Source organism: Grammomys surdaster, unplaced genomic scaffold (genome assembly GCF_004785775.1).
Source record: "Grammomys surdaster isolate TR1022 unplaced genomic scaffold, NIH_TR_1.0 126248, whole genome shotgun sequence".
Lineage (NCBI taxonomy): Eukaryota > Metazoa > Chordata > Mammalia > Rodentia > Muridae > Grammomys > Grammomys surdaster.
Genome location: NW_021621048.1, coordinates 659,770 through 679,395, shown reverse-complemented (window position 1 = coordinate 679,395; position 19,626 = coordinate 659,770). Strand labels below are relative to the sequence as shown.

At 44.2% G+C, this 19,626-nt stretch overlaps 1 protein-coding gene and 1 long non-coding RNA gene across 4 annotated transcripts in view; one reads left to right on the top strand and one right to left on the bottom strand.

Moving 5' to 3' along the window:
• Positions 1–1,585, top strand: LOC114613587. The gene is made up of 3 exons (XR_003710203.1): positions 1–46; positions 801–913; positions 1,396–1,585. It is a non-coding gene; the product is annotated as an uncharacterized LOC114613587 (long non-coding RNA).
• Rasgrf1 (Ras protein specific guanine nucleotide releasing factor 1) overlaps positions 1,297–19,626 on the bottom strand; it is a 109,437-nt gene continuing 91,107 nt past the window's right edge. For all 3 annotated transcript variants that reach the window (XM_028758949.1, XM_028758951.1, XM_028758950.1), the window contains 5 exons: positions 15,957–16,154; positions 11,752–11,831; positions 8,456–8,573; positions 7,453–7,521; positions 1,297–1,674 (listed from right to left, as the gene is read on the bottom strand). In XM_028758949.1, the coding sequence (XP_028614782.1) occupies positions 1,582–1,674; positions 7,453–7,521; positions 8,456–8,573; positions 11,752–11,831; positions 15,957–16,154 (558 nt within the window). In that variant the 3' untranslated portion in view covers positions 1,297–1,581. The remainder of the gene's footprint in view (positions 1,675–7,452; positions 7,522–8,455; positions 8,574–11,751; positions 11,832–15,956; positions 16,155–19,626) is intronic.

Here is a 19,626-nt window from a genome sequence, read left to right as displayed (position 1 = left end):
CAGGGATGATGTCACTCGTCACTTGAGAGCTCTGGTGTTAGACCAGGTAAGGAACATCTAATATATATATATATATATATACATATATATACATATATATATATATATATATGTATGTATGTATATATATGTATATATATATATATTTGTTCACTCTGAGATAGAATAGGCTTATTAGCAAGGGGTAATTAGGAAACATACATTTTTACAAAAATGGAAAAAAAATTTTTTTTCAAACAAGCTGTAAGTTGAAATATTTTGGGCTTGAAATAGGATTCTCATCCCACTAGGTACTGCTCACAGAAAACATTGCTGTAGTGGAGCATGCCTGCCCCTTCTGAGTGAACCTGGATTCTCTCTACTGTACAATGTAAAAAGAACATCATGGCCATCTTCACAGACTAAACACTACCTTATTATATTCCTGCTAGAAGGCATTTAGACAAGACTACAGTATATGCAATAAAAACACTCCGTTATTGATTTCCTAATTCTACGTCATGGGACTAATTAACACAAGGTATACAGACTCAGGGTATCTCAACATAAGCTTGTGGTGACTGCCAGGCAGTTGAAAGAGAAGTGACATTTTTGTCATTTTTGTGTTCCTGACCTCACAACTTAGTGTTAGGATTACGTTTTCCAAGAGAACTTCTAGGGACACACCCACTTCTACTGAGTCTGCTTTTCATGCTATCTGCTGTTCATCCTAGAGCAGAGAGAGCATGGTGCTAGAAGCGGTGGTGTTTGGTGCAAGGGGCATGGCTCTCATCAGAGAGGACTGACTCCCTTCAAACCAGGTTTACTAGGAGACAAGTGGGGACTGTTGAGAGCTGTGATTTTGGCTGATGAAGCTGCTTTGGAAATTGGCATCACTGTCAGCATGAAGAGGTGTCAAGGACTGGACTTGCAGGTATGGCTTTTCCCTCCCTCCTCTCCCTCTCTCTCTCCCCCACCCAGTTATAATGACCACATGGAACATGCTGAGAGGATGCCTGGGAAGTCTGAGCCAACCCAGGGGCCTGGACTGGGAGGGATGAAGCAGGACTGGAGTTTGAGATTTGTGTCATATTGGTTCTGTCTCCTTTTCTGATTGAAATGAAGGATTAGAGCTGTTTATTTTATTTTGCTTTATTTTATTTCATGTATGCGAGTACACTGTTATTATCTTCAGGTACACCAGAAGGGGGCATCAGATCCCATTACGGATGGTTGTAAGCTGGGGATTGAACGCAGGACTTCTGGAAGAGCAGTCAATGCTCTTAACCGCTGGGCGGTTTCTACAGCCCCGTGGGGGTACAGCTGTTTGAAGGAACAAGCTTCAAGAGGATGAGGCAGTCTGAGAGTGCACACATCTATAGTTTTAGCGCAGACATTGGTATTTTGCTTTTACAGGACAAGAAGAGATTATATATTCTCAGAGAAGCTGAAGATATTCTCAGAGAAGCATGCGCTGAAGATATTCTCAGAGAAGCGCACGCTGAAGAACAAGTACAGAGGCAAAGAACGGTAATATAGAATATCGTATAGCGGGTGTTCACAGAAGCAGCTGGGGTTACGGCGGAGGTGGGGAGTACAGCTTCATGTGGGGAGTCTTGGTTCAAGTATGAGTGAAGCCTCATACAGACTGTCTTCATTCAACATAAATGTTTCATCCAGTAAGTACTGAATTACCTGAAATGAGAAAAAGGAACAATAGAATTGTGGCAAATCCCAGGACAATGAGTGTCTTGTGGAAATTTTCTTTTTCTTTTTTCTTTTCTTTTCTTTTTTTTTGAGACAGTCTTATTCTATAGCCCAAGGCTGGCCTGGGACTCACTATGTAGCCCAGGTTAGCCTTGAACTTGAGACCATCCCTAAATGTAGAGATTATAGATGTACATCACCATGCCTAGTGGAGCCAAACTCTTTTGTAGGCTCAGGACACACATGTGTGAGATATACTGATTTGACCTCTACTTCCTAAAGAGGCCTTGTTATGTGACAAGGCCAACTTTGTCTTCTAACACAAGATCCCTTGCCTCAGCTTCCCAAGAGCTGGCACCACCATATTTGGCTGTGTTAATATAACTTTTTCTTTCTATCTCCTCGTCCTCGTCCTCGTCCTCGTCCTCCTCCTCCTGTTTTTCAAGACAAGGTTTCTTTGTGTAACAACCTTGGCTGTCCTGGAACTCACTTTGTAGACCAGGGTGGCCTCGAACTCACAGAGATCCACCTGTCTCTGCCTTCCTAGTTCTAGGATTAAATGGGTGCACCATCACAGCCAGCATAACTTTTTTTAAAAATTATGTTTTAAGATTTATTTTGTGTGTATTTTGCTGCAGTTGGAATTACTGAGTTATACCTAGAGCTCCTGTATTCTCTTAATAAACAGTCTTAATAGTAATAAACCTCACGTGGTAAGAATGAGCCTTGACTGCTTTTCTTTCTTTTTCTTTCCTTTCTTCTTCTTTTTTAGTTGATCACTTGAGGAAATGTTCTGGGCTCGAACAAAGCAAACGACTCCTTGAAAAGGCCAATTGTTGAATCTAAGTGACAGGTTGACAGGTGTTCACAATTCTTTCAATGTTTTAGTTTGAACAGTCCCTTACCAATGTCCCGTGGATATGTTCACACACACGGTAGGATTAAACAGTACTGTGAGACTCATCTCAAGCAGGGCTGTCTCAGGGAAAGGCCTGTGTGGGCTCCCGTGGCTGAGACTGAGGCAAAATGGTAGCATGAAATATTGAGAATGGTCACTGTGGGAAATTCAGTTGTCTTTCTTTGGGCTTGTCCACTTTACTCCTGATTCTAAGTCTTTGCTGAGTTCCTGCACATTCAATGAGAGATCAAAGCTCTGACCTTACAGGAATCCCCTGGATCCAAGGTTCATGTATTTGTCAGGTTGGAAGCAAGCATGCCTTTCTTCCTCCACAGAAACCAAGAGCAAGAAGGAAAAAGAAATGACACCCATATTCTGTGCTTGAAAGTCTAATGATAGCTACTTCAGGGGAAATCAAGCCTGTTGCTTTTGTCTTGGTGAACTGACTTGGGCACCATGAAGGTCAGAAGCATCTGGATGCTGATTGATAGTACCAGATGAAATTATTTCTATACCTTATCAACAGCTCACACCCTGCATATCTAGAAGGAAGACCTTTCATCTGGCATCACTCAGCCCTGTAGGTGAAGACAGGGTGACTTATGCCTCATCAAATGAACTAGTCTCCTAGCCCTAGCCAGTAGCTTCACATAAGGAGATCCTTCTAGAATATATTAGTGTACTCTGCTCCCAGAGCAGACTAGCCCATCCTTTCCATGTGAGCACAGAGTGCAATTTCCCTGAGATGTTTTCCTTGAGCTGAAGACTGGTGGCAAAGCCATCCTTGCGGAGACACTCAGGAGGTTTAAAGGAGCAGAAGTATCTTTTTGGTCTGAACATCAGAGCTTGGGAGAAAGTTAAAGTGGTGGCAGGAGAAAGAAGAGAGCCTTGAAATTTTGAGGATAACTTCTGAGACTTTCAAGGGTGCTGTGTTCACTATAGTGTTTTCCAGATACAGTGTGTGAGACACTAACATAGTTCCTCCAAATGCTGCTGAATTTAAATGGATAGTTATGTCTTAATATTACTATTTTCTATGTGTGTATGGTATGGGTGTGTGTGTGTGTGTGTGTGTGTGTGTGTGTATGTGTGTGTGTGTGTGACAGAGAGAGAGAGAGAGAGAGAGAGAGAGAGAGAGAGAGAGAGAGAATATGTATATGAATGTAGGTATGTGCATGCAGAGGCCAGAGGACCTTTTTCATCCATCCTTGTCCTCTTAGGGTTTCTTCTTTACTGTGCTCTGCTGTGAAGTCAGCTTAGTTGGCCAGTGTGGTGGTTTGAATAAAAATGGCCTCCATAGGCCCATAGGAAGTGGCACTATTAGGAAGTGTGGCCTTGGAGTAGGTATGGCTTTGTGGGAAGAGGTGTGTCACTAGGGGGTAGGCTTGAGGTCTCAGAAGCGCAAGCTTGGACAATGTATCACTGTCACTTCCTGCTGCCTATGAATCCAAATGTAGAACTCTTAGCTACCTCTCCTGTACCATGTCTGCCTGCATGCCACTGTGCTTCCTGCCATAGACTAAACATCCAAACCATAAGCCAGCCCCATTTAAATGTTTTCCTTTATAAGAGTTGCTGTGGTCATGGTGTCTCTTCACAGCAACCCAGCCCTAACTAAGATAGCCTGACTGTCTGGAGATTTTCTGGCTTCTGACTTCCAGTCATAAGAGTCAGAGACACTTTGTCTCCCATTTTTGTCATAGAAACATGGTGCTTAGGAACACACCGTGAACAGGAACTGTGACTGGATCTTATGGGCTTTGGGGATTTGAACTCAGGTCCTCATACTTATACAGCAAATTGTTTTACTTGCTCAACAAGTGGGTTCTCAACCTTCCTAATGCTGGACCCTTTAATACGGTTCCTCATGTTGTGGTGATCCCAGTCCTAAATTATTATTATTTTTTTTCGAGACAGGGTTTCTCTGTGTAGCCCTGGCTGTCCTGGAACCCACTCTGTAGACCAGGCTGACCTCGAACTCAGAAATCCGCCTGCCTCTGCCTCCCAAGTGCTGGGATTAAAGGCGTGCATCACCACTGCCCAGCCCTAAATTATTTTTGTTGCTACTATATAACTGTCATTTTGCTACTGTTAAAAATTGTAATGTCAATATCTGTGTTGACAGATGGTCTTAGGTGAGTGACTCTTGTGAAAGAGTTGTTTGTCCCCAAAGAGGTTGCGATGCACAGGTTGAGAACTACTGCGCTAGGCCATCTCCTCAGCCCTTAATATTATTTTTTATTATAGGCTAAATGATGTCACTCAATTGGTAGATTTGATTATAGGCTGATGATGTTACTCAGTTGGTAGAATGCTTGCCTAGCATGCTAAAGGTTAATCCTAGCCCCCAGGAAGTTTCTAGATATGGTGGGAGGCAGAGTGAGGCCAATCTCTATGAGTTCAAGGCCAAGCTGGACTACATATTGAGCTCCAGGACAGGCAGAGCTTCATACGGAGACATTGTCTTAAAAAAAATTAAAAGTACAGAGACCACATATATTTTTGGGCTAGACTGTGTGTGTGTGTGTGTGTGTGTGTGTGTTCTGGAGTCTGAACTCGGGGCCTACACTCTTAGCATCTCTGGATGGAATCATCTTGAGTAGCATGCTTCCTCAGCCATGTGTTCCCTAGTTTAAGAGCCATCTTCTTATAAAGCATCTCTATGACAGTCAGGATATGTAACTGCCAGACAATGGTATTTATCTGATATAAAAGTCATATTCAAATTTCAAGTGCCCTTTAAATCTTCAGAGTACTTGTATGTTGTTATTATGTGTGTATATGTGGTGTGTATGCGTGTGTGGGGCATTCATATGCCATGGTGTGCGTGTGGATGTCAGACAACAGCTTTTTGGAGTTGGTTCTCTCTTTGTGGGTTTTGATGTCCTTTAACCTAGGGTAATATCCCCTGTATGCGTGTGTGTGAGTGTGTGTGTGTGTGTGTGTGTGTATGTGTGTGTGTGTGTGTTTGGTTGACTTTTTCTTTTTGCTTTATCCCAGGGCCTCAATCACGCTAAAGAAGCATTCTGCTACTGATTGCTTCTGTGGTTTTACATTTTTTTTAAATCTATTTCCCTCTAGAGTGCAAATTCTTGAGGACAAGTACTGTGCTTCATGGCCTGAGACAGTGCTGGAATCACAGTACTCCTATAAATATGTGTCTATTGAATAAATGAGCGGCCCAGCTTGCTGTCCATAGATCTTTTCTACATGGTGGAACAGAACATGGCACAGAATTAACTTTTGCTGTCGTTTTTCTGAGACAGGGTCTCTCTCTCTCTAATGTAGCTATGGCTGTCCTGGAACTCACTATGTAGACCAGGTTGGCCTGCCTTGAATGCACTGAGATCCACCTGCCTCTGCTTCCTCAGTGCCAAGATTAAGGGTCTATATCATCATGCCCAACAACACTTTTTTCTTTTTTTTTTTCTTTTTTTTTCTTTTTTTGGTTTTTAGAGACAGGGTTTCTCTGTGTAGTCCTGGCTGTCCTGGAACTCACTCTGTAGACCAGGCTGGCCTCGAACTCAGAAATCTGCCTGCCTCTGCCTCCCAAGTGCTGGGATTAAAGGCGTGCGCCATCACTGCCCGGCCACTTTTTTCTTCTTTCTTTCTTTTTATTTTTGAGATAGGGTTTCAGGTATACAGGCTGGCCTCAAATTTTCCATGTAGCCAAGAATGTTCTGGAATTTCTTGATCCTTTGCTTTCACCTTTTAAGTGCTGGGATTACAGGTCCATGCCATCATGCCTGCATTTATGTCAGGAATCTATCGTAGGGCTTTATGCATGGCTAGGCAAGTACTCCACCATCATTACCAACTCCAACACAAGATTGGGTTTGGTTAGTAGCAGAGAAAGACTACAATGAGCTAGATGTCCATCCACATAAAGGACTGGTGAGAGGAACGGCTCTCTCTGCAGCTTTAAAGAAGGATACAGACACTCTGTGATGGGAAGGAGTGACTCCAGACAAAAGGGGAAACAACGGTGCTGGGCCATGGACGGCAAGTGACATCATAGTAGAAAAAACATTCTGTGTTTATGGACTGGCCCAGATATAGACTTGAGAAGAGGATACTCTTGTCTTTGAGAGAAAAATCCTGTGACTTCTGCAACTTGGAAGTAGAATACTTTCAAGAACAGAAGTATCTGGAACTGGGGATATGGCTCAGTTTCCTGACTTCCATTTGCAAAGTCTCAGCTTTGAGCTTCAGCATCACACAAAAAGAGCATGGTAGTGCCTGCCTATTTTCCTAGCCCTTGGAAGATGGAGGAGGCAGAAGGATCACAAATTCAAGGTAGTCTTTGGCTACATATTGATTCTGAGGCAGCATGGGCTACATGAGACTTTGAAAAAACGTCAATCAAAGGCCAGTTTACCAATTTACCAAGCTGATCAAGATGGCCCAGCTGGTAAAGGCACTTGATGACAAGGCTTGTGATGGAAATTTAATTCCTGGAATTAATATGGTGAAAGGAGAAAAGTGACTCCTACAAATAGTCCTCTTATTTCCACAGGCACTGTGGTATGTGTATATGAACACACACATACATGCATGTACAGCCTGTAAACCAAAAAAACAAGCAAAACCATAACTAACCAACGAACCAAAGGGGATGTTTGGAGCCACTCCTCTAGTCTTGTGGGAGAGCAGACATTGATTTAAGCCACCCTGTGGGGTGTCAAATCAGGCAAGAATTATAAGCTTGCTTAATGGCCAGGGAACAGGAATAGGGATGCTTTCCTTAAGGAAATGGCATAGTTAAGCTGGACCATGAGGATCCTGGAAGGGATGAGGGAAGATGCTTTGGGAAAGGGCAGAAGTCTATGCAGACAGCACCACTGTGAAGGAAAGGAGAGACCTCTTACCTTTGGCTGGGGCTGGATGTTGTAGCTACTCTGCTGAAACTGGCGAATCTCTCGGATAATATGGGAGATCTGCAGGAAGGCAGAGTTGTTTTAGAACAGTCTGTTCTCTTGTGTTGCCTTGTGGATGGAAAGGTCATGGGTAGCTATATCTGAAGTCATACTGACTCCTGGAAAACTCTGCTGGCTTTCTTTACACCAGCCTCCTGTTTCTGAGGTGAAATCTGTCTGTGTGGGGGATAGCTGTGCTAATGTGTGTGTGCATGGGGCATGCGTGTGTGTGTTTTAAAGAGAACTCCCTTAGTTAGGTCTGCAGATTTCCCAACACTACTACAACCAAATGTCAGGCTGCCAATTAGAGTGGGTGCCAGATATGTGGGTGTCTAATGTGTGCATGCTAGGATGCAAAACATAAGGGCTTCCATCCGTCACCAAGATGGAGTTCCTCATTTGTGTTTGAAAGATAATAAAATTCAAATAAATTGAATTTTATTAATGCATAAGCCCATTTTACAAAATGGGTGCAAATTGAGGCTCTGTAGTTGGGGTGAGTGAGAGACATGGACAGCTAGGAGTCCTGTGCCTGCTCAGAGAGGTCTCCTTAGATCCTCTCACCCTTGTCTCAGGGATCTTTTGGAGAAGATTTGAAATTTGCTTTCTTGGGTGGTATTGCAGAGTGATTTTTCCATAGTTGCACAAAACAAGCATCTCTGTGGCCATTAAAGGGTGAGACGTGAGGACGAGGTGGGCTTTGAGGTCAGATCCAGCTCTTCTTTCTATATAGGTGGGGATCTTGAGTTGGTATCTTGACCTAACCCATCTTCCCCTTGTAGGGAGGGATGCTAGGACGAAGTGGGAAAGGCAGGAAACACAGGGCTAAGGACATTAGCATCAGCCATGGTTTTTTTATTGGAGGCCTTTTAAGCCAAGCACAGGCTGTGCTGGGGCTGAGGCTGGGTAGTTCAGTCTGGAGTGAGTTGTGCCCCCATTCGCCAGGGAGACTTACCATCCTCATCTTGGAGAAGTTGATCAGGCCTTCCTCTGTGTAATTGGGTGTCCCCTCCTCGATGAACACCAAGTCGGTGAGATATATCCCCAGGTAAGGAACACAGGGTGGATCACATCTTGGAAAGAAATAGCATTCACAAAGTTTTTTACTTAAGGAAAGGAACTTCTGCTAAGAGCAGAGCACTCTGCATGCAGATCTTGCCTGGCTAGAGGCAAAGGCATGTATAGTTATGAAGACCCACAGGGCACACACAGGCCTTGATAGACACCCCCAGCCAGGCTGGAGGGAGGGATAGTATGGAGCTATCTGTGCCCTCATGCGCAGGCTAGGAGAAGGGGTCTTACTTGAATCTCCTCCCTCTGTGACCCAAAATGCCTTTCTTTACTTCTCTGGCATATGCCAGTGGAGTTCCCCAGCTGTTTCCAGCCACCTCCTGGTTCACAGGTTTTTCCACCGTTATTCTGTGTTCAGTCACCTCTGGGAAGGCTGTGCCACCCATGCCCAAGTTCCAGCAGTCACTCAGTGCGGCGTTCCCAAGACCTGTCTTCTTGTCACCTAGGTTTGAGGGCCACAGCAGGAAACCCTGGCCCTCTGACCATTTTCCTGGAAGTGTCTTCTGGAAAGGGTGGGTGATTCTCAGGGTCTGTAGTTACAAGAGACTCTGGTGTGATGGACTAGGCCTCTGACGTGTAGCTCTGAACATGGTCTCATTTCTGTGGACCATGGCAGCTTTCTGGTGCCTTGGGAGGGTTCAGAGGAAGGAATGATGGAGTGAGAAGCCCCTACCCCCTTCCCTTCAGCAGCTTTGAGGTACTCCTGAGATAGCACAGCATGGCAACCTCCTCTCAGCTCAGCACAGAGATGCCAGAGGAATTGTTCCTCTTGCCATGGTGGAGGAATGTGAGGTGCAGACCTTGAACCTGCCTCCATCTCCTCTGTGCTGGGACTAAAAGTGAATACCATCACATTTGATTTTTTTTTTAATTGTTTTTGCTACCGGATCTCTCCCTTGCTGTCCTGACCATTGAACCTGATTTTATTGGTGCTGGGGATCAAACCCAGAGAACTAAGTAAGCACTCAACTAACTAAGCTACATTCCCAGACTAAGATATGACATTCTGCCTAGGAGGTCATCAATAGGTAACTATCTAGTAAGAGTGTTCTAGAACAAAGATATAGCATTGTCCCACTGCTAAGAGTTAATCCAAATGGATCCGTCAGTCACTTGGACAGGGACTGCTTTTTAGGAACCTGTTCCAGAGATCTTTTAGAGTGTGATTCCTATCTAAGTATGTAGGTTACCACAGTGGTCCTCTTCTTGTTCATTCTCATCCCTTGGGCATGTATCTTAAACTCCACAATGAACTCTATAGGTCTCTATATGTCTTCTACACTGCACTGTGAATCCTGTCTGAATTTTTTTTTTTAAATGGAAATCACTAAGACCAGTAAGGTGAGTGTCCAGAGTAAGAAACCAGTGACAACATGTTGAATAAGATTCCAGGGATTTATGAATGGGGTGGGGACCCACATGCGAGAGCCACTACAAGACTCTTTGGGTGGGTCACCATTTCGGCCTGAAGACTGTTGTCAGTTAACTATCTTCTGCTTTTTGTTCCTTTCCTGGTGAAACAGATTCCCCAGCATCACTGAACATGGTTTGCTCTCCATCTTCATAGGGCAGATCCATCTTACATAAAGACCTTGGTTCCCAGAAAACCCCTGAGCTCTCTGCCCTGTGCCACAGGAAGCAGAGGGTTCTAGGGGAGGCACTTACACAGGCATACAGGTGACCTGAAAGGGAACAGTCAGGAGAGGGTCAGACAGAATGGGAGCCACGGAGACAGTTAGGTAGCAGTAGTGGTTGCGGTAGATGAGGAAGCCGTGTGAAGGAGGCGGATGGAGCAACGCCCAGAGGCAGACGGACAGTTGGTGAATGCACAGGGGCAGCTCCGTACAAGCACAGTCCACAAGGGCTCCAGAGAGCCCGGGCGGAGGAGAGACGGCCGGATAGCACAGATGGGTTCAACATCTGTCTGAGGACATAAACAAAGTTGAAATGGTCAAGGCAATGGCACACTGAGCCAGTGAAGGATGGACAAGAGGCAGGGCAGAAAGGAAGCAAGAAGAGGAGGCAGGTGAGGCTGACTGGGAAGAAGGAGTAAGCAGGGCATCCAGCCAATGTCAAGGGCTGGAGTTGTTGGTTGTCCCAGGCCAATGTACAGTATTGGGGCTCTTATTCGATCTGGTCAAGAGATTCCTTATGGAAGGGAAGAGAGTTTTCCTGGAAGTTGGAAGGACCCAGAATCTCCAAGGTCCAGCGAGAAGCCAGCCAGCCAGGAGTGAGACAGGGACAAACGAAGGTGGAACCTAGTATGGACGCCTAAAGAAACCATCTCTCAGGAGTGATAAAAGCAGAACTTTGTCTTTGCAGAGTTTACATCTCATGAGTATGTGGCCAAAGTGAGCTGAGTTGTGGCTTTCTTGTCAGCGGTACGCGAACCTCATGAGACAGTACCCAAGGCAGACTGCAGAGTACTGGTCTTAGAGACCGGCACATGCCAAATCCAGGCTCTAATGCCATGGCCACATGACCTTGGTATGTGCTCCCCATCTTTTGTTTAGGAAGACAGGATGGAGCTAGTTGTCTTAGGGTTAAGGTTCACAATGTCTGGAGATGTTTCTGGTAGTCCTAAGTGGAGAGGTGTCACTAGCATCCCACAGAGCAGGTCAGGGTGTACCTACAAATCCCACAAAGTACCAGGAAACTCTTGAACATAGAACCATCCTGGTCTGAGTGACAACAGTCCTGGAGTTTTGAAACCTACATCCCAAGAAATGTCTATGGGGTTCAATGGCAATGGCCAGGGAGGTGCCCTGCAAACTGGAAGATGAAATTATCAACTATTGGTAAAACTGCATTTCTTTGATTCTAAGATGCAACCGTTAATAATGTCTGCACTCGTTCTAATGACTATTTCTTTACATGAACAAGAAACAACTGCCTTAAATAAATTGGACACATCACTTATTGGAGTTACTAAAATGGAAAACTGCATCTAAGAATCAAGAAATCTGGCACCAACTCTAAGATCAGCAATGGATAGTTGCTCTGGCATTTCTCTGGTAGATAATGGAGGGCAAAAGTGATCGACTGTTGGGGTCTAGAGAGTCTATAGGTCTTGTGAATAGGCAGAGGGACAGGCAGACCTCCTGCTCAGACCGTTGCGTGAAGATGCCTCTGTAATACGGGCTACAATTTTAAACACAACAACGAAGATGCAGCACTTACTTTTTCAAAGTGTCTCTGAGGGTCTTAAATCTGCCATCTGTTGACACAAGCTTTTGGAGCTTGTCAAACAAAGACTTTGTCTGGAAGGAATCAGAAGCATTTAGTAACATTCAACACACATCCAGGCCCCAAACCCCAGGCTCTAGCCCATGATCCAACAAGCTGACCTTGGGGCTCCAGGCCACATTTGGATTTGGAGACTTTCTGTACCTGGCAACTACATCCCTGATCTCCTTATGAGTTAGGCTCAATCTCTGTCATAAGCGCCTCTCTTCACATACATCTCTCAGAACACCAAAGTGAGCAATGACCCTGGAGACTGGTGAGATCTTAAGAACTGGTGATTTAGAAGGACGTGGTGAAGGGAATTTGTGTTTAGAGCAGGAAATAACTAATTAGAATTTCATGGTCATAAGTTGTTTTTGTTTTCAGTGCTGGGGACTGAATCTGGGGCTTCTGTCATACAAAGTAAGTGCTATGCCATCGAGGTATATGCCAGCCTTAAGGATGTTTCCACGAGCTGGACAGAATGGATCTGACAATTTTTCACACCGTTACTCTGAATGAGCCAGGAATGCCATCCAAGGTCAAGAATTGAGGAAAAGGATGGCAGAGGAACGGATCATCCAGGAAGGAAAGGCTTGGGTGGGAAGGATGAAACGCTTGACAAAGGGTACGTAAATGATCATCCATGGCTGTGCAGGAGCATGGCAGAGAATAGGCAGCTGGCTTTGTCTGGCAAGAACAGCTGCATTCCCAGGAGAGTCTCTGTGCTTGCATCTGTCTCTGTGCTCCCTCCCCTGCCTGGTCTACAAGATGTCTCTTTGATGTATTCAATTCCCTTAGTTATAAAAGGGAGGGCGGGTGGGATTAGGATTAGCTTTTCCTGTTCAGATCTGGCCCTCAAAATCCAGAATGTAGCTGAGAAACCATGCTGAGGATGGTCATGCATCACAAGACCAGGAGTACTGATGAGTCCCAGATGGACATAATCATAGGCCACAGTGTGTGCAGTCACAGAACGTGGCAGTGTGAACGTTTATGCTGATGGATGCTCAGCGTGCGCCCTTTGACAGGGAAGACAGGGCAGAGACATTGACTGGTTTGGCTCCTTAGCTATAAAGAGTGGGAGCTCTGGTATTTAAACTGACCCTGCTCAAAGCACAAATACATTCCAATCCGATGACAGACATGTGAAAGCAGAACAGAATCTACGCCAAGTTAAGTTACGTGACTGAGTTTCCTTTAAAACTGGCTTTCAGTGCCATGAAATTTGTAGATTAATCTCTGCCAGGGTCTTGGTGACTGCCCATACTAGCTCTTCCTATGATGGTACCCTCTTCTCTCCTTGTCACTCATGTGCAGAGAAATGACCAAAGTTGGATTCAGGTCAGATGTGGGGATTTAGCAACAGATATGGGACCTTCTCAGCTCTGTTATCTACCCTCAACATGCACAAGAGCAAATTCCCATCTCTTAGATGTTCCCTAATGGGTAATCCTAGAGTAGATATGGTAGATTTTGGAAGATGGATACTCATACTTTGAAGCTATGAACATGTCTACAGGCTCTGTTTTAGTGTGTGTGTGTGTGTGTGTGTGTGTCTGATTTGTGGATGTATACAGAGGTCAGAGGACATGCCTTAGGAGCCCTCCTTCTACCATGAGCTCTGTGGATTGAACTCAGGTCACAAAGCTTACACATGAACCACTTTACCTACCAAGCCATCTCACTGGACCTATGTAGGCCACTTCTGTGTGGGCACCAGCTATGGCTCTGAGCAGAGCACAATTTTTTTCTTCAATAGCCAGATGCCTACTGTGTACATGGGCTGTTTTTGGGCTGCCATACTCTATCCAGGATAGAGTTTGGAAGGCCACGGAGCTTTCTTATTGTGTTACTAAGTACATCATGTGCTTAGGTTAGACCTAGAGCTCCCATTTTCTAATTCTCCCTGGGGTGCTAGGCCCTGGATCTTGAGGCTCTTTGGACATCAGTGGACAGAAAAGGTAGAAGCTCTAAATATTACTGGAATTAAGGAACAATCAGAGTTTACAGTCAGGAACATTGTCAAGAAGGAAGATGCTTCTGTGGCCTCCAAAATACCTCCTTTTCCTGCTTATCAAATAGAAGACATCAAGTGATGAAGAATGTCTCCTCCCAAAGAGGCCAAGGCATATAGGGAGCTGAAGACAGTCTTTTGTCTCTACAGATTCAACTTCCCTGAGGAGAGGAACCACAGGCACGTCATGTATTGTTGCTATCCCATAGAGTCACATTAGACATTTCCTCAAGGGACAGAGATTGTTTGTAAGATGATGGGGAAGGGAACTGAAAGCAGAAAGGAGAAACACAGAACTTCAAAGCACATTTGACCTTCCTGTAGGGCTGGTCTGCATTTGATATCATGTTTTATAGAATTAGGCTGACATACTGAATAAAGTGGTACACATGAGGCTTATTTCAGGGTCTTTAGGAAATGTGGCCATCTTGGTGGGTCACAAGAGCCCACAGACTACCTGCAGAGAGACAATGAACCTGGCTTTTGTTGGGGGAGCCATGCACGCTGCCTTTCAGAACCCATCAGAGCCAAGGACAGTGTAGGTGCATGACTACTGCATAGACAGAAAGGCCAGAGAAACCAGCCAGGTCAGTCTATCAGCAAAAGTTGAGGCCTGTATGTGCTTCCAGAGACACCTTTACCTTTATTAGACCAGGCCTGCTGGCTTCTGACTCTGAGTGATGTTCTAGAATGCAGGCCAGGCTGCATACACTGACCAGTAACTACTCTTGTTTTAGAATCTCATGACAGAGAACAGATGATTTCAGAATGGCCATGATCCCCATACCTCTAGACTCCATGAGGATGGTGATGTTGAGGAAATATAGCCAAGAGATACAGCATGTGCATTCTAGGAAGAGTCTCGTGGGACAGGAAGTGAAGCCCAGTCTAGAGGATCCCTGGAAAGGGTGCCATCATCCAACAGCACAGGGAGGGAGGAGTAAGATATTGAACTGGAATAGGCTCCCTATGACCCAGGCTAATCCTTGACAAGCCATATTGACTGAGAAGACTTGAGGCTTTTGCAGGGTTTTGTTCAACCCCTGACTTCAGTTTATGATAGCATGTTTCTGTGTGGTCAGTTGTCCCTGAAGTTCCCAGCTTCTATTCTTTCATGGAGTTACTAACAATAAAGACATCTCCCATGGCTCATCTGGGCATCAAGTGTGCCAATGAGGAAGAGGCCCTGTCTCACTGAGATGTAAAGGGTGGTCCTATAGACTCTAGCTCAGTTGTAACCAGGGGCTGGAGTGCCTTAAGGGGAAGGACCGAAGACGGGCACAGGACAAAGCTTTCCTGGTTTGGATGCATATCTAGGTGGGAAGATTTATATAGCTGGTGAGTGCTAGTGAGTACGGTCACAACCTGCTTCGGGCTCCAGGAAGATAACAGGAGACAGGCAATAAAGGGAAAATGAAGGGGATATAGAATGCAGATCTAGAGGGCTGCAGATGGGCAGCCTCCGTGATGATGCTGGGTCCTGCAAGGCTATCTCAGCTGAAAGAACACAGGTGCCACTGTCACATTATAAATGGCTTTAGAGGCTTACTGGTGGTGCTTATCTATTCTCCTGCAGACGTGCCAACCAGGGTTGGGGCACCCACCAAGTTCACCAAGGAAGTGCTGAAGTGTCTTGTAGTGTGCTCTGTTAAGGAGACTTGTCCTTATGAGCTACCCCTCACGACCCTTGTGGACAGAACTTTATTGCGTAAGAAGATCCATCTTAATGCCTTTTCAGAATCATGCTCCATATGAAAAGAGATCAAATTTAGATTTAAGATTATCAATTATCCAGTAGATTACAGTTATCCAGAAGCCTGGTGAAATGGGTATCTTAGAAGGGAAAATCTTAGCTACTCTTCAAATCTTGGTTGGGAGTCATACAAAGTTATTGCTGTTGTCCCAAACAATAATTGCTGCCTTATGGTTCCCACTGTGGAATCTTAATTGCTCAAGTAGGAACTGAAGTTTCACTGGTCCACTGCCACAGCTGTGCGCTGGATATCTGGTCTTAACTGACACTGTTTTCCTGGAAATCTGATTCCTCGGCTCAGTCCTTTGCTCACACCTGATGATTCAGGCTTCCCTGCTCCCAACCCCAGCCCAGGCCCATCTGGTAGCAGTGCCAACTTTCTATCCGTACCTGCTTAGAAACTTTGAGCCATGTCTTTTGGAGTCGGAAGATTGCACTGCGGTTGATGGAGGAAGTGACCTCCAGCACAGCATTGTAGTTCTGGAGGCAGCGGCATATGTCGGCCACAGCCACCCACTTCTCGATGGCATTTGCCCTCAAGTTGATGTCCTCAATTCGGATAATTTCTGAAGCAATGAAGTCACTGACCTTTAAGCCAATGAAATAAGATAGGAAAAAAGTATGAGAAATAAGTATTGTAACCATAATAAATCATTATTTACAGACACAATTTCTTGTTAAAAATCCCCAAACAATGAACTGGAAAACGATCAGAACAAATGCTTAATATAAAAAAGGAGACATTGCCCTATAAATTCGTGATGCTCAATTAAAAAACACAATGAAACTGAGGGTGGTAGCAATCCCAGTACTTAAGACGTATAGGCAGGAGGATCTCAAGTTTGAGGCCAGCCTGAGCTACATAGTAAGACCTTACCTCGATAAAATAAAATAAAAACAAATAAGCAAAAAATATAATGACAAAGGTTTTTGCCACCCAAATAACAAGAGATCTATGAATTACCTTGGAACTTAAGTTAGTGAGAACCACGTAGGATGTTTCATGGGAGAAAAAGGTTATTGAAGGATGAACAATGCTTGAATAAGTACCATTCTTTCATAACTAACTTATGAGTTCAATGTAAAACAGTTAAACATCCAGTGAAAATTGTTTTGGAACTTGATAGAGTAATTCTAAAGTTCATGTGGAAGAATAAACACTTATGACAAGCCTGATTCTGAGAGAACTTCCCACCATGTTCCCTACTGGAATAGGATACATACTTGGTCTCACATATGCAGTAGACTAGACTTCCTTGGAATCCTACACCCTGCCAACAATCACATTCACACTAACAAGTTACATGTGAGTTAGAACTGGCGTGGCTAAGGGGTTGGGAGCCGGGCCCACACATCACAGAACTAGAAATGCAAGGAGCTGGGGAATCAGGAAACATCTGCTTCCCTGCCTGTTGCCTTGCATCTATAATATTCTAGTAAAACAGAAAGTAAATGAAGTATAATAACAATAATGATAATAATAATATATGAAAGCACTGCAATGAAATAAATGTACTTATTTGTATGCTAGTAAAAATTAATAAAGTCTTTCAAAAGGTAAAAAAAAGACTTGTTATTGAAAAAAAACAAAGATGTTAAGGGACAATTACATGTAAACAAGTAGAGCCATACTACCCAGAAACCTTCTCTAAATCAGTTGCTATGACACAGATGCCAGTGGAAGTTGAATTTTAATTTTTTTACATTTTTTATTTATTTCTATGTGTATGTGTGCACGCAGGAAGGTGGGTTGGCATATTCCACGGTGCATGTGAGAACAACTTGAGGTACTTGGTTCCCTCCTTCTACCCTGTGGGTTCCAGTATGGAACTCGGGATATCAGCTTTGGCAGCTGGTTTTCCCACTGATACATCTTGTTAAAGTAATTAAAATATCTTTCCACATAGAAAATACTGGGATAAAAACCTTTTAAAAAGAACGAAAATAAAAAGAAAAACATTTTTTTTTTTTAAAAAAAGAACAGGTCAGTGATACAGTCAGTGATACAGGAGAGAGAAACAAAAAGAAAACTTGTTAATGTATTCTACAAAGCCACCACTGTGCTTATTCTAGCACCAGAGACAGGCAACACAAGAAAGAAAAATCAGATATCCAGTTATTTATATGGTATGGCTGTGTTAGGCTTGTGCCCGAGGCACAGGACCTTTGAAGATTAGAAAATCTATGTAATTCTCATTACCATATCAGTGGATTATAGGAAGGAGGAATCAGATGACCACCTCAGATGACCACCTCAGCAGCTGTAGAACGAGCTTTGAATGAAAGTCAATTTATGAGTTGGTGAGATGAGTCAACGGTTAAAAGCACTTGCTCTTGCAGAGGACCTGGGTTCAGTTCCCAGAACCCACATTATGTTGCTCACAACCTGTAACTACAGTTCTAGAGGATCCGATACCTTCTCTGGCCTCTGTCAGTGTTTTCATGAATGAGGCACATCTTGTTAAAGTAATTAAAATATCTTTCCACATAGAAAATACTGGGACAAAAATATCCTCAGGCCTACACACATACATATTAAAAATAAATAAGAAAAATTAAAATGTCAATATTCATGGTAAAAATTATTGTCATTCAAGGAATAGAAAGGCATTTTTTTTTCTAATTTTATCTCTTCTTACATGGGGAAAGAGCAAAAACTTTTCCTGTAAAAGCAAGAACAAGGCCCACAGTCTCCATCTGCATTTCACGTTGTCCTGGGGACAATTGGGGCAACTGAGGCACCAGGGTGTAAGTGTGGAGGGTGCGTGGCTCCTTCTGTTTTACACCCTGGATGCATGTCTGTCTCACTCAAGTCTGGTCCTTATGCTGGAGACCCTAGCAAGCACCAATCAATAGCACATAGACTTTATAGAAGCGAAGGGATAATAGAAGATTAACCTATGACATAGATTAAGATACCCCGTGGCACAGAGGCACGCATACTATCTCTGAGCAGTGTGATGGTTTGAACAGAGATGCCAAGTGCCAAACAGTCACAAGGGCAGCCTCCAGAGGACTGTGTGAGTTCAAAGGGGGAACTTTTCTATGTCACATGGACAGTACCATTTAATCTCTTTCAGCTTCAGTTTCTTCCTCTATAGACTCAGTGTCATGGGTTAAAAAAGATGGGAAATCAACTCTACAGTTATCAATGAATGCCCATCCTATCCCTGGCCTGCACTTACTCCGTCATGGGTACACAGAGTTCTGGGGCCAGGCTGCACCTTTCTCCCTGGCACTGCAATACTGTGCCCTCCTCATTTCTTCCTGGCTGACAAGGGCACTCCTGGATGATGTTTGCCAGGGAACTATTTTTGCTGGGGTTGACATACGATGTTGTCTGTGGCCAGGATAAATGACATCATGTGCTCCCACCTCTGACCACAGAAGGCTCTTTACTTGTGTTGATTAAACTAGAGAATGAAGCTGTTGTATGCAAATGTTCTCAGAGCTGGTACAAGGCCAAGAGAAGAGGAGTCCCATGGATGCAGAGATTTGAGTACCATGTGGGGAAATTGCTGGGAGAGACTTTTTTTTCAGTGCTGAAGACCCAGCTCAGGGCCTTGTATGCACTAGTTAAGCACTCCAGCACTGAGCTACATCACCACCCCTTCATTTTCTTTTGAGATAAGATATTGTTAGGTAGCCTTGGTTGGCCTTGAACTTGTTACCCTCCTGCCTCAGCCTCCTGAATGTTGGAATTATAGATATCTGCACAGGAGTATTTTTTTCCTCTCTCATATAATCATCATCCATTGTGCGACAATGGAACACACATGTGGGGCCACAGGCCAATCACCAGACCCTTTCAGACTTCTGCAGTTCAGGATCTTGAATGTGAGAGGAGCCCCCATCTCCTAGGGATGATGTAAACTTTAAATGAGATTGCTATACATACAGAACATGGTGCTAGGCAGTTATGTGAAATCTTAGAGGCTATTTTTATTAAAGAACTTTGCAAGTGCCCCTAGTAACCACAAGCCTTCCCCAGAAGGCTCTGAAGGCTGTTTAGCCCCTGTTCTCTGGGAAGAGATCCTGAGAACATTTTGTGTGTGTGTGT